At 40.1% G+C, this 13,553-nt stretch overlaps 1 protein-coding gene across 1 annotated transcript in view; it reads left to right on the top strand.

Moving 5' to 3' along the window:
* ROCK2 (Rho associated coiled-coil containing protein kinase 2) overlaps positions 1–13,553 on the top strand; it is a 161,783-nt gene that overhangs the window by 81,475 nt on the left and 66,755 nt on the right. The window contains exon 4 of the mRNA XM_023619529.2: positions 5,283–5,420. Coding sequence (XP_023475297.1) covers positions 5,283–5,420 — 138 coding nt within the window. The remainder of the gene's footprint in view (positions 1–5,282; positions 5,421–13,553) is intronic.

The raw sequence follows: 13,553 nt of genomic DNA on the forward strand, positions 1-13,553 counted from the left end.
AAAATCTCATTTGGTCTTAGAGTAAGTGAAGCTTTGAAGAGTGGCATAAATATAGAAGAGGGAGTACCGTAGCAACCTCTTTTAGCAACTTTTTTTTTTACAACATTTAACAGCATTGCTAGAAGGAGCATTTGCTTTGAGATAATTTGCTGATTTAACACAAATCAGCTAAAAATCTGAACTATCTGCTCTGGAAGGGATTTCTAGTTTTAAGGGTTGGATTCCCTCATCCCCTAATCTCCTGCCCCCTACCCATGTTTTCATATTGCTTTCCCATGCATTTATTTTCAGCACTCTATAAATGTCATAACACTATACAAATCAAAGGAATTGTTATTCTAGTTTTGTTATTTAATATAGAAGGATATAATCTGTGACCCTCATCATAACTTATTTGGCCAGTTAATTGTAGGATTTGTGTCATGTGAAGTTACAGTATATGAAAATACTTCAAATTTCAAAATATTTTAAGTGAGAAGTGATGTAACCTATTGATATCATAAACTTTTGCAATTGTAATTTGATTAGGCAGTTTTCATTCTGTGCTGTATTTTCTTTATATTCACACTGATCTTTTTACTTGCTATATCAAGTACTGAGAGAGGAAATTAAAATTTCAAACTGAAGTTATGAATTTATCCATTTCTTTCTTTAATTTCGTCAGTTTTTGCCTCCTGAATTTTCAAACCCATTTATTAGATTCATACATATTTAGAATTTTTATGCCTTCCTGATGAATTATACTCTTCTTCTCTGAGTTACCCTCTTTTTCTCTTCGCCTTGATGTTTACTTTGTCTATTATTAATATTGCTCTGTCAACTTTCTTATCCTTGCTGTTTGCATGGTATATCTTTTTCATCCTTTAATTTTCAACGTATTTCTCTTATATTTAAAATACATGAGGTTAGGTTTTGCTTTTCAATGAGTTCTGATAATTTCTGCCTGAATGGGAGTATTTAGTCCATTTATGTTTACACATGTTTTAGACTGTTTAAAATTGTTTTGCAGGCCCCTGAGTCTGTTCATTTTCATTTATTCCTTTTGTCTTTATTCTTTAGATTTCTTTTTGTTAAAGTTCACCGACTCCCCTTCTATGTCCATGCTCTGTTAAACCCTTCAATGAATTTTCCAGTTTAGTTATTTTTCAGTTATAGAATTTCTAGTTGGTTCTTTTTTATAGTTTCCATTTCTCTATTGATATTTCCTTATGTTTACTCATTGAGACTGTTCTTTTCATTTTTATTTAACATATTTTCCTTTAGTTCTTTGAATATATTTATGAGATATTTTAAAGCATTTGTTAGCTAAATCCAATCCAACATCTTTTGGGGTTGTTTTCTATTGACTGATTTTTTCTTGATGATAAGTCACATTTTTCTTTTTAACTATTGATTAATTTTTAAATTATATACCAGTCCTTATGGTTATGTGATAGAGACTCTGGATTTTGTTATTTTTCTTTGATGAGTGTTCATTTTCATTCTAATAAGCTGTCCAGTTACTTACTGATGACCCTTAACTTGTTCAGGCTTAATTTTATACTTTGTAAGTGTAGATGTGTGAAAAGACAAAGTTGTTTCCCAAATCTTTTTTTTGTTTTTTTTTAAGATTTTATTTTTTTCCTTTTTCTCCCCAAAGCCCCCCCGGTACATAGTTGTGTATTCTTCGTTGTGGGTTCCTCTAGTTGTGGCATGTGGGACGCTGCCTCAGCGTGGTCTGACGAGCAGTGCCATGTCCGCGCCCAGGATTTGAACCGACGAAACACTGGGCCGCCTGCAGCGGAGCGCGCAAACTTAACCACTCGGCCACGGGGCCAGCCCCCCAAATCTTTTTAACTGGCAGGACTGAAGCTCCAAACTCTGCTCCCTTTTCGATCTTTTAGGGCTTGGTATTATTAGACTTTGTTAGGAGTGCTAGAGTAGGTTTTGCTTTAGAGCATAGTTGTTTCTCCTAAGATGTCTCACCCTGGATCTCAGGAAATTAGCAAGGTTTCTCTGCTCTTGTTTGGCTGGAAATTGAATGTTCCTCTAGTGCTGTTTAACCTCTAGTGTCTCTGTTCTGTTATCAACCCTATAGCGGTTGCTCTCTTGTAAACCTTGGGTACTTTCTCTTTGAATAGTCCAGCCCTTAGTCAAGGACTCACATGGGACTTCTGGGGACCTCCCTCTACATAGCTTCTTACTTTCCTGTTTCCTGTCCAGCATAATCCAGCTGTCTCATCTGTCTTGAACTCTGATCTCTGCCTCTTCAACTCAGCAGGACTGTTGTGCTTAGCTTAGATGATTGCTTGTTGTCTGCTGGTTGGAGTATTGCCTTCAAGCAGGGTGTCTGGGCAGTTATGAGGCTGACTTGGTGAGTTTCTCTTTTCTCAGGGATTATATAGTCTTGTGCTGCCTATTTTACAAAGCCAGAAAACAGTTGCTTCATATGTTTTGCAATTTTGTTGGTTGTTTATAGTTGGAGGGTTAGCTGGTACCATTTACTCTGTCATAGCCAGGAGTGTATGATTTTGAGTGATACATGTTTGTGTTTATTGTTTCATGCTAAGACTTGTCTGTCTTTTCTATTAGTGATTTGTTCTAGTCCATTCAACAAGTAAAATTCCTTACCTGGGTTTTGTTAGTGGTGAAAAAACTCTACTAAAGAGGTACAGCATTGTATGATTTTCTAAAATATTGCATTTTATACAGTATCTGATCTGTAAAGTGTGATGATTCTTCCATATCTTCTTGAAAGGGCATGATCATTTCTTTGGTTTACCTTATTTTTATTAATATAAGTATTGATTCTAAATGTGGACAGTACTTGACAAAAACTAATTAGAAATGTTACCTGTTGAATTTTTCTTAAAACTAGAAATTAGTAGTTTGGCCAGTTATCAAATAAAAAACTTTTTGAAGATGTTAATTCATCAATTATTTGCAAGTGTCTATTTTAATTGCCAGTGCTGGCATTGTACTTGGTACTGAGGATAAAATGGAGAAATAAAACAGGCATGAATAATCCCTACCTCTGTTGAGCTTACATTCTAATATGGGAGATAGACAATAAATACAAGGAAATGACGTCAAAAAATTACGAGTTACAGTATTTGCTAGGAAGAAAACAAATGGAGTTCTAAGGTAGAGAACTAAGAGTTTGTACTTTAAATAGGATGGTCAATCCTTTGAGGAGTTTATATTGCAGCTGAGTGGAGAAAGGTGCTAGTCTCTGGGGAGGAGAGGTGAAGTCAGGAACTGTGATGGATTTTCTAGTACCTTCTCAGTACCTGTAAAGATTCTGGAGAAAAGTGTATTAGAGGAATGAAAGAAGGTAAGCATGCCTGAAGTGTGAACATGGGGAAGAAAATGACAATATTTAAATTGGGAAGGTGGGTGTAGGCTAGATCATTTAGGTCTCTGTAGACTGTCATCAGGAGGTTGATTGCCTCTTAGATTCTTTCCTCCAACCCTCAGTAGGGTGACCAGATAATTTGTACAAAATGTGGCATACTTCTCATTGAAAAGGAGCACTAACTGAATGGAAGTCTGGGTCGACAGATGTAATCTGGCCCTGTTTTGGGGAAAGCATCCTAATTGTGGGTATGCATATATAGAAATAGCACAGGATAAGTGGTTAATAATGTGGATTCTGTATGCAGACTACCTTTAAATCTTGATTCTACCATCTGTATTAACCTCAGGCAAGTTACTTAATTTCTCTGTGCCTCAATTTCTCATTTGTAACATGGGGAAATATTGCCTCATTAGGATTGTTATGAAGATTAAATAAGACAGTACATCTATTAAAACACACTGTGCCTGGCCCATAGTAAGCACTCACTCAGTAAATTCATTCTTTCAGCAAATATTTGTTGAAAGGGTATTATGTGCCAGGCATTATACTAGGCACTGGGGACTAAGCAGTGAACAAAAACAAAAATCCTTGCTGTTGTTGGGCTTAAATTCTCCAGTGCCGAGAGGAGGGGAAAAAAAGCATTGCATTGCATTGTTCTAGTGCACTCAAGCACAAGGAAGAGAGAATGGAATAGGGAGCGTGTGGGCAGGAGAGGGGGCGATGAGGTGAAAGTTTAAGTAGCTTGATCAGAGTAGGTCTCACTGAGAAGGGGACTTCTCAGCAGGGATTTGGAGAAGTGAGGGATTGGGTCCTGCTGTAAGAGGTGATTCCAGGCAGAGGGAACAACACATGCAGAGATGAGATGGGAAATTCTTAGGGATTTTTAAGCAGAAGAGTGACAGGAAATGCTTTATGTTTTAGAAGGATCACCAGTCTGTGGGTGCGTGAGAGTGACAGCAGGGAAACTGGTTGAGGCCATGGCAGGTAATTGAAATAAAAGATGTTAGACCAGGGTGGTATCAGTGGAGGTAGTTATAAATGGTTGGATTCTGAAGCTGTTTGAAGGTGGGACTGACATGGTTTGCTGATGAGTTTGATGAGCTGTGTGAGAGAAAAAGAGGAGCCAAAGGTTTTTAGCCAGAGCAACTGGAAGGATGAAGATGCCACTTACTGAAATAGGGAAGAATGTAGGAGGAATAAATTCAGGGGTGAAGATTTGGAGTTCAGTTTTGCACATTGTATTAGATATCCAAGTATAAATGTTAGCAGTTATTATTTATTATTAATTATCCAGTAAATGTTAACTATTATATAATTCATTAAATATTTATTGACTCTGTAGTTTGTTATGTTATATTCTAGGATTAAAATTATGGTCAAATAGACACTGTCCTTGCCCTTAGGGAATTTACAGTCTAATGAGGAAGATAAGAATTGATCAAATAACCATATTATTGGTGGTTTTTCCCTTAAAAAAATAACCTTTTAAATAGGATACCTAGAAAGAGGTAGGGATGACTTAATAAAATCACAAATATCCCCTGATAGCTAAATTTATTAGATTCTTATCGTCAGATAGTAAGGGATACATGTACATATCTTATAAGTTTCTCATTTAACAATATCTTATTCTTAAAATTGGTTAGCTTAATTAGCACAAGGGAATGAAGCTTCATGAATTCAACTTTATTTAGATGAAATGAGATAATTGTATATTGAACCTAGCATTTAAAGGTATTGTATATTTCATGAAATATTTAGGCTGTTGGGATTTTTCTCCTCTTTCTTTCATTAAAAATGTTATGCTTTTACTTTTTACTAGTTAGCTACGGATAATTTTGTTTTGTAACTAAAATCTTTAATAATAGCATTATAGTACGATCTGTTGTTTCCCTTTCTCTCGTAAAATTAAAGTATTACTTTTTGCGTTTTAAAAAATCAACAGGTTCGTCACAAGGCATCACAGAAGGTTTATGCTATGAAGCTTCTTAGTAAGTTTGAAATGATAAAGAGATCAGATTCTGCTTTTTTCTGGGAAGAAAGAGATATTATGGCCTTTGCCAACAGTCCCTGGGTGGTTCAGGTAAGCATACTAACTTTTACAAGTTTTTTATAAGTGCTTATTATTCATAAGAATTGATTTGCATGCTAAGTCCTATATCTCATTCACATAGTGACAGTGCAGTTATTTTTAACAAGATTTGATTCAGTATGCTTGTTTAATATTCCTAAATACTATGTCATATAGACATGATGTGTCACACTTGAATTGGCGTAGGGAGGCAAGTATTACTTGCAGCTTTTTCTTTTTTAATTCCTTTTTAAAGAATTCGATTGGTCACCAGTATGCCATAATCCCCTGCCTACACTTTCTCATGATTTACATAATAGGAACAATAATCAGCCTATCTCTAAAAGAAGAAAAAAAACTTCCTACAATAAAAAGTTTGAAAATTCACCTACAGTCCTTTATATGTTACCTATAATATAAGACCTTATTGGGGTTCCTAATTCAGCCTCTTATTTGACTGCAAAACAAGGAATTTATGGTTCTATTTTGCCACCTTTTCAATTATAACCCTCACCAGCTTTGCTTCTATTAAAAAAAAAAAAAGATTTTTTATGCTAATATCTAATTCTGCAGACATTTTTGAACAGGCGTCATGAGTAGGATTAGGTATATACCAGTGCGTGTTCAGAATGCTTAAATGATCTGGGAGTTTGATACCCTGCTTGTGGAAGGCAATTTGGAGATAAAGTTTGTCATAGAGATGATTATGTAATTTAAATGCTCATTGCTAGTGCTTTTTTTAATGAGGTTGAACCTCAACCCTCCTCCTCCTCACTTTGTTTTTTTATTGCAACCAGTGACTAGAAATTCTGATATGTGCAGCTAGAACTAAAATTTTTGTCACAGATTGTATGTCGTGATAATTTACTTAGCTAAGGAATGATGGTCATAAATGAAGTATTTATTCCACTTTTAGCTTTACATTGCTTTCATAGTAACAAACTCATTGTCATTTCTAGTTTTTCATTTCATAAATTTGTGTCTTTAATTCTGCTAAGTGGACCTTTTTAAAGTGTTCGTTGAGATAGAGTTAATGAATCTCTGGAAGCAAATCAACAGTGAAGCATTGTACACTGGGAAAAGTAACAGATTATAATCCTGGCTTTCATGATTTTATCTCTGTGGTAAAGTACGTTTCATGTATCTTTTTTTCTTTTTAAGATTTTATGTTTCCTTCTTTTCCCCAAAGCCTCCCAGTACATAGTTGTCTGTATTTTTAGTTGTGGATCCTTCTAGTTGTGGCGTGCCTCAGCGTGGCCTGATGAGCGGTGCTAGGTCTGTGCCCAGGATCCGAACCCGTGAAACCCTGGGCTGCTGAAGCAGAGTTCTCGAACTTAACCACCTGGCCACGGGGCTGGCCCCTATCGTTATGTTTATATGTATGAAATGTGTAACTCTTTTGGAAAACTTGTCAAAATGACTAACATTTCTATTTGTGTCTTTTATTATTCACTGATTTCAGTATATTTATAGAGTTGTGCAATCATCACTACTACCTAATTTTAGAACATTTTTTTCTTTTTTTTTATTAAGGTTATGATAGTTAATAACCTTGTGAAATTATAGTTGTACATCATTATTAGTCATGTTGTAGGTACACCACTTCACCCCTAGTGCCCTCCCCCCACCCCCGTTTCCCCTGGTAGCCACCGATCAGTTCTCTTTGTCCGTAAGTTAACTACCACCTATGAGTGGAGTCATACAGAGTTCGTCTTTCTCTGTCTGGCTTATTTCACTCAACATAATACCCTCAAGGTCTATCCATGTTGTTGTGAATGGGACGACTTTGTCCTTTTTTATGGCTGAGTAGTATTCCATTGTATATCTATATATACCACATCTTCTTTATCCAATCATCAGTTGCTGGGCACTTAGGTTGGTTCCATGACTTGGCTATTGTGAATAATGCTGCGATGAACATAGGGGTGCATGGGACTTTGGGAATTGCTGATTTCAGGTTCTTAGGATAGATACCCAGTAGTGGGATGGCTGGGTCATAAGGTATTTCTATTCTTAACTTTTTGAGGAATCTCCATACTGTTTTCCATAGTGGCTGCACCAGTTTGCATTCCCACCAGCAGTGTATGAGGGTTCCTTTTTCTCCACAGCCTCTCCAACACTTGTCACTCTTGGTTTTGGATATTTTTGCCATTCTAACAGGTGTAAGGTGATATCTTAGTGTAGTTTTGATTTGCATTTCCCTGATGATTAGTGATGATGAGTATCTTTTCATGTGTCTGTTGGCCATCCGTATATCTTCTTTGGAGAAATGTCTATTCATGTCCCCTGCCCATTTTGTCATTGGGTGGTTTGATTTTTTATTGTTGAGTTGTGTGAGTTCTTTGTATATTATGGAGATTAACCCTTTGTCGGATAAATAACTTGTGAATATTTTTTCCCAATTAGTGGGCTGTTTTTTTGTTTCAATCCTGTTTTCCCATGCCTTGAAGAAGCTCTTCAGTCTGATGAAGTCCCGTTTGTTTATTCTTTCTACTGTTTCCCTTGTCTGAGAAGACATGGTGTCTGAAAAGATCCTTTTGATACTGATGTCAAAGAGTGTACTGCCCATATTCTCTTCCAGAAGACTTATTGTTTCAGGCCTAATCTTTAGGTCTTTGATCCATTTTGAGTTTATTTTAGTAAACTGTAAAAAAGAATGGTCGATTATCATTCTTTTACATGTGGCTGTCCAGTTTTCCCAGCACCATTTGTTGAAGAGACTTTCTTTCCTCCATTGTAGGCCCTCAGCTCCTTTGTCAAAGATTTTCTGTGCATAGATGTGTGGTTTTATTTCTGGGCTTTCAATTCTGTTCCATTGATCTGTGCATCTGTTTTTGTACCAGTACCATGCTGTTTTGATTACTGTAGCTTTGTAGTATGTTTTGAAGTCAGGGATTGTGACACCTCCAGCTTTGTTCTTCTTTCTCAGGATTGCTTTAGCAATTCGGGGTCTTTTGTTGCCCCATATGAATTTTAGGATTCTTTGTTCCATTTCTGTAAAGAATGACATTGGAATTCTGATTGGGATAGTGTTGAATCTGTAGATTGCTTTAGGTAGTATGGACATTTTAACTATGTTTATTCTTCCAATCCATGTGCATGGAATGTCTTTCTTTTATACCCTGCAACTTTGCTGTAGTTGTTGATTGTTTCTAATAGTTTTTCTATGGATTCTTTGGGGTTTTCTATATATAAGATCGTGTCGTCTGCAAACAGCAAGAGTTTTACTTCTTCGTTGCCTATTGGGATTCCTTTTATTTCTTTTTCCTGCCGAATTGCTCTTGCCAAAACCTCCAGAACTATGTTGAATAAGAGTGGTGAAAGTGGGCACCCTTGTCTCGTTCCTGTTCTGAGAGGGATGGGTTTCAGTTTTTGTCCGTTGAGTATGATGTTGGCTGTGGGTTTGTCATATATAGCCTTTATTATGTTGAGGTACTTTCCTTCTATGCCTATTTTATTGAGGGTTTTTATCATAAATGGATGTTGGATCTTGTCGAATGCTTTCTCTGCATCTATTGAGATGGTCATGTGGTTTTTGTTTCTCATTTTGTTAATGTAGTGAATCACATTGATTGAGTTGCGGATGCTGAACCATCCCTGTGTCCCTGGTATAAATCCCTCTTGATCATGGTGTATAATCTTTTTGATGTATTGCCGTATTCGATTTGCCAAAATTTTGTTGAGGATTTTTGCATCTATGTTCATCAGTGATATTGGCCTGTAGTTTTCCTTCTTTGTATTGTCCTTGTCAGGTTTGGGGATCAGGGTGATGTTGGCTCCATAGAATGTTTTAGGGAGTGCTCCATCTTCCTCTATTTTCTGGAATAGTTTGAGAAGGATAGGTATTAAATCTTCTTTGAATGTTTGGTAGAATTTTCCAGAGAAGCCGTCTGGTCCTGGACTCTTATTTTTGGGGAGGTTTTTGATTACTGTTTCTATTTCTTTACTTGTGATTGGTCTATTCAGATTCTCTATTTCTTCCTGATTCAGTTTGGGGAGGTTGTATGAGTCTAGGAATTTATCCATTTCTTCTAGGTTGTTCAATTTGTTGGCATATAGTTTTTCATAGTATTCTCTTATGATCCTTTGTATTTCTTTGGTATCTGTTTTGATTTCTCCTTTCTCATTTCTAATTTTATTTATTTGAGACCTCTCTTTTTTTTTTTAGTGAGTCTGGCTAAGAGTTTGTCGATTTTGTTAATTTTTTTGAAGAACCAACTCTTTGTTTCATTGATCCTTTCTACTTTCTTTTTTGTTTCAATATCATTTATTTCTGCTCTAATTTTTATTATTTCCCTCCTTCTGCTGACTTTTGGCTTTGTTTGTTCTTCTTTTTCTAATTCTGTTAGGTGTCGTTTGAGGTTGTTTATGTAAGATTTTTCTTGCTTATTGAGGTGAGCCTGTATTGCAATGAATTTCCCTCTTAGGACTGCCTTTGCTGTGTCCCAAATAATTTGGTACGGTGTGTTTTCATTTTCATTTGCCTCCAGATAATATTTGATTTCTTCAATAATCCATTCAGTAGCATGTTGTTTAGTCTCCACATTTTTCACCCTTTCCCAGCTTTATTCTTGTAGTTGATTTCTAGTTTCATAGCATTATGATCAGAAAAGATGCTTGATATTATTTCAACCCTCTTGAACTTATTGATGTTTGCTTTTTTCCCATGATATGGTCTATCCTTGAGAATGTTCCATGCGGGCTTGAGAAGAATGTGTAACCTGCTGTTTTTGGATGAAGTGTCCTATATATATCTATTAGGTCCATCTGATTTAATTTTTCATTTAATTCTATAATTTCCTTGTTGATTTTTCTGTCTGGATGATCTGTCCATTGGTGTTAATGGGGTGTTGAGGTCCCCTACTATTATTGTATTGCTGTTGATGTCTCCTTTTAGTTTTGTTAATAGTTTCTTTACGGATTTTGGTGCTCCTGTGTTAGGTGCGTATATATTTATAAGTGTTATGTCATCTTGGTGGAGTGTCCCTGTTATCGTTATATACTGCCCCTCTTTGTCTTTCTTTATCTGTTTTGCTTTGAAGTCTACTTTGTCTGATATAAGTATGGCAACACCTGCTTTCTTTTGTTCATTATTAGCTTGGAGTATTGTCTTCCATCCCTTCACTTTGAGTCTGTGTTTGTCTTTGGGGCTGAGGTGTGTTTCCTGGAGGCAGCATATTGTTGGATCTTGTTCTTTGATCCATCCTGCCACTCTGTGCCTTTTGATTGGAGAGTTCAATCCATTCACATTTAGAGTGATTATTGAAACGTTGGCCTACTGTTGCCATTTTATCACTTGTTTCCCAGTTCTTTTGCATTTTGTCCTGATGGAGAGCTGTTACTTTGTGTTATTGTCCTTCTGCTTCTCTCCTTTGTTCTGGATTTTCTAACCCCTTTCCTTTTTTTGATTTTTCAGGAATGAGGTTCTTCCTGGGCATTTCTTGAAGAGGAGGTTTTGTGGCGATGAACTCCCTTAACTTTTGTTTATCTGGGAAAGTTTTTATTTCTCCATCATATTTGAAGGATATTTTCGCTGGGTAGAGTATTCTTGGCTGCAGGTTTTTGTCCTTCAGAATTTTGAATATTTCATTCCACTCTCTTCTAGCCTGTAAGGTATCTCCTGAGAAATCTGCTGATAGCCTTATGGGGTTTCCTTTGTAAGTTATTTTCTTCTGCCTGGCTGCCCTTAGTATTTTCTCTTTATCGTTGACTTTTGCTAGTTTCACTACTATATGCCTTGGGGTTGGTCTTCTTGCATTAATAAAGTTTGGAGATCTGTTGGCTTCTGTCACATGAAGTTCCATCTCTCTTCCCAAGTTTGGAAAGTTCTCAGCTATTATTTCTTTGAACAGGCCTTCTACCCCCTTCTCCTTCTCTTCTCCCTCTGGTATACCTATAATCCTTATGTTGCATCTTCTAATTGAGTCGGATAATTCTCGGAGACTTTCGTCGTTTCTTTTTAGTCTTAGTTCTCTCTCCTCTGTCTGCAGCATTTCCATATTCCTATCCTCCAAATTGCTAATCTGTCCTCCGTATTATCATCCCTACTGTTCAGAGAGTCCAGATTTTTCTTAATCTCCTCCATTGTGTTCTTCATCTCCAGTATTTCTAATTGGTTCTTCTTTATAGTGTCAAGCTCTTTTGTGACATAGCTCCTGAACTCATTGAGTTGTCTATCTGAATTCTCTTTTAACTCGTTGAGTTTTTTAATAATGGCAGGCTTGAAATCATTGTCATTTATGTTATAGATTTCATTGTCTTTGGGATTGATTTCTGGGTGCTTATCATTTTCCTTCTGTTCCGAGACTTAATATGTTTTTTCATACTGCTTGATGGTGTGGATTTGTGCCTCCGCATAGAGATAGAGTTTAGTCGCTGCTTCCACTTGTTGCGACTGGCGTGTGGGGTGGCAGCTGTTTAGACTGCACCAACCAGAAACCCTGTCAGCTGTTACTGACTGGACCTGGACCCCTTCTCATAGTCACAGTGGTCCTGTGGGGTCCCTCGTCAGTTGTGGGGGCAATCGCAAGGGGGCCTCAGGCTGCTGGTGCCTACTGTTGCAGCCCACTTAGACGTGCTCCCTCCTTGGGGTCTGTAGCAGTGTTATGGGCTTTCCCAGCAGCCGGGAGCAGGATCACCTATAATCGCAGCTTTGTCACTGACAGAGCCCAGAAGATCACGCTTGTCCACTATAGGTCCCAGCAGAGCTATGGGTATCTTCTGCAGTCTGTCGTTAGCTCACCTAGCTGTGCTACTTTTGCCCCAGGGTCTTCCCGCCTTGCGATTGCCAGTCGGGACCTCTCCACTAGTGCTGTGCAGAGGCTTTCGCTGAGGCTGCTGTAGGAACCTGGAGTTCCCCCCTGGGCCACGTAGCCATTTCACTGGAGCTCCACTCTGCCCCACACCACTCTCACGGGATATCTGGGAGCCCCTTGCCTCGTCTGGGACACGACCAGAGTCCGTGTGCCTGGCGGTGGCTGGTAAGCTGCTGCCTTGCAGGGAATTCTGCTCTAGGGAGCTTCCTGGTGTTCCGAATGCTGGGCGGGGCCTCCCTGCCAATGACGAGCAGAGGCCCTCCCTGCCAGGGGGGGTGCAGGACCCTGGAGCCTCCCCCAGGGCCACAGAGCCGGGTGCTGGAGCTCCACTCAGTCCCCAAGCATGTCCACAGGAAGTCCGGGTGCCCCCTGTACCGACCCGTGCACGGCCGGAGACTGTGGGCCCAGCAGCAGCTGGCTGGCTGGTGCCATGTCGGGGAATCTGCTTGCCGTGGGCTTCCCTTTGTTCTGGTTTCTGGGCAGGGCCTCCCTGCTAATGGTGAGCAGAGGCTTTCCCTGCCGGGGGGGTGCGGGACCCCGGAGCCTCCCCCCGGGCCGCAGAGCCGGGCGCTGGAGCTCCAACCCCATCCCCAAGCACGTGCACGGGAAGTCCGGGCACCCCCTGCACCGACCTGTGCGCCGGAGACCGTGGGCCCAGCAGCAGCTGGCCGTCTGGTGCCATTCCAGGGAATCCGCTCGCTGGGAGCTTCCCTTTGTACTGGTTTCTGGGAGGGGCCTCCCTGCTAATGGCGAGCAGAGGCTTTCCCTGCGGGGGGGTTGGTGCAGGACCCTGGAGGTTCCCCCTGGGCTGCAGAACTGGGCGCTGGAGCTCCACCCAGTTCCCAAGCATGTCCGCGGGAAGTCCGGGCACCCCCTGTACCGACCTGTGCAGAGCTGGAGACCATGGGCCCAGCAGCAGCTGGCGGTCTGGTGCCGTGCCGGGGAATCTGCTTGCTGGGAGCTTCCCTTTCTTCTGGTTTCTGGGCAGAGTCTCCCTGCTAATGGCGAGCAGAGGCTTTCCCTGCCTGGGGGGTGCGGGACCCCGGAGCCTCCCCCCGGGCCGCAGAGCCAGGCGCTGGAGCTCCAACCCTGTCCCCAAGCTCGTCCACAGGAAGTCCGGGCGCCCCCTGCACCAACCCATGCGCCGGAGACCATGGGCCCAGCAGCAGCTGGCGGTCTGGTGCCGTGCTGGGGAATCCGCTCGCTGGGAGCTTTCTTTTGTTCTGGTTTCTCGGCAGGGCCTCCCTGCTAACGGCGAGTGGAGGCCTTCTCTGCCGGTGGGTGCGGGGCCCTGGGGATTCCCCCCAGGCTTAGACGTAATCACGGTGGG

The sequence above is a fragment of the Equus caballus genome, chromosome 15 (genome assembly GCF_041296265.1).
Source record: "Equus caballus isolate H_3958 breed thoroughbred chromosome 15, TB-T2T, whole genome shotgun sequence".
Lineage (NCBI taxonomy): Eukaryota > Metazoa > Chordata > Mammalia > Perissodactyla > Equidae > Equus > Equus caballus.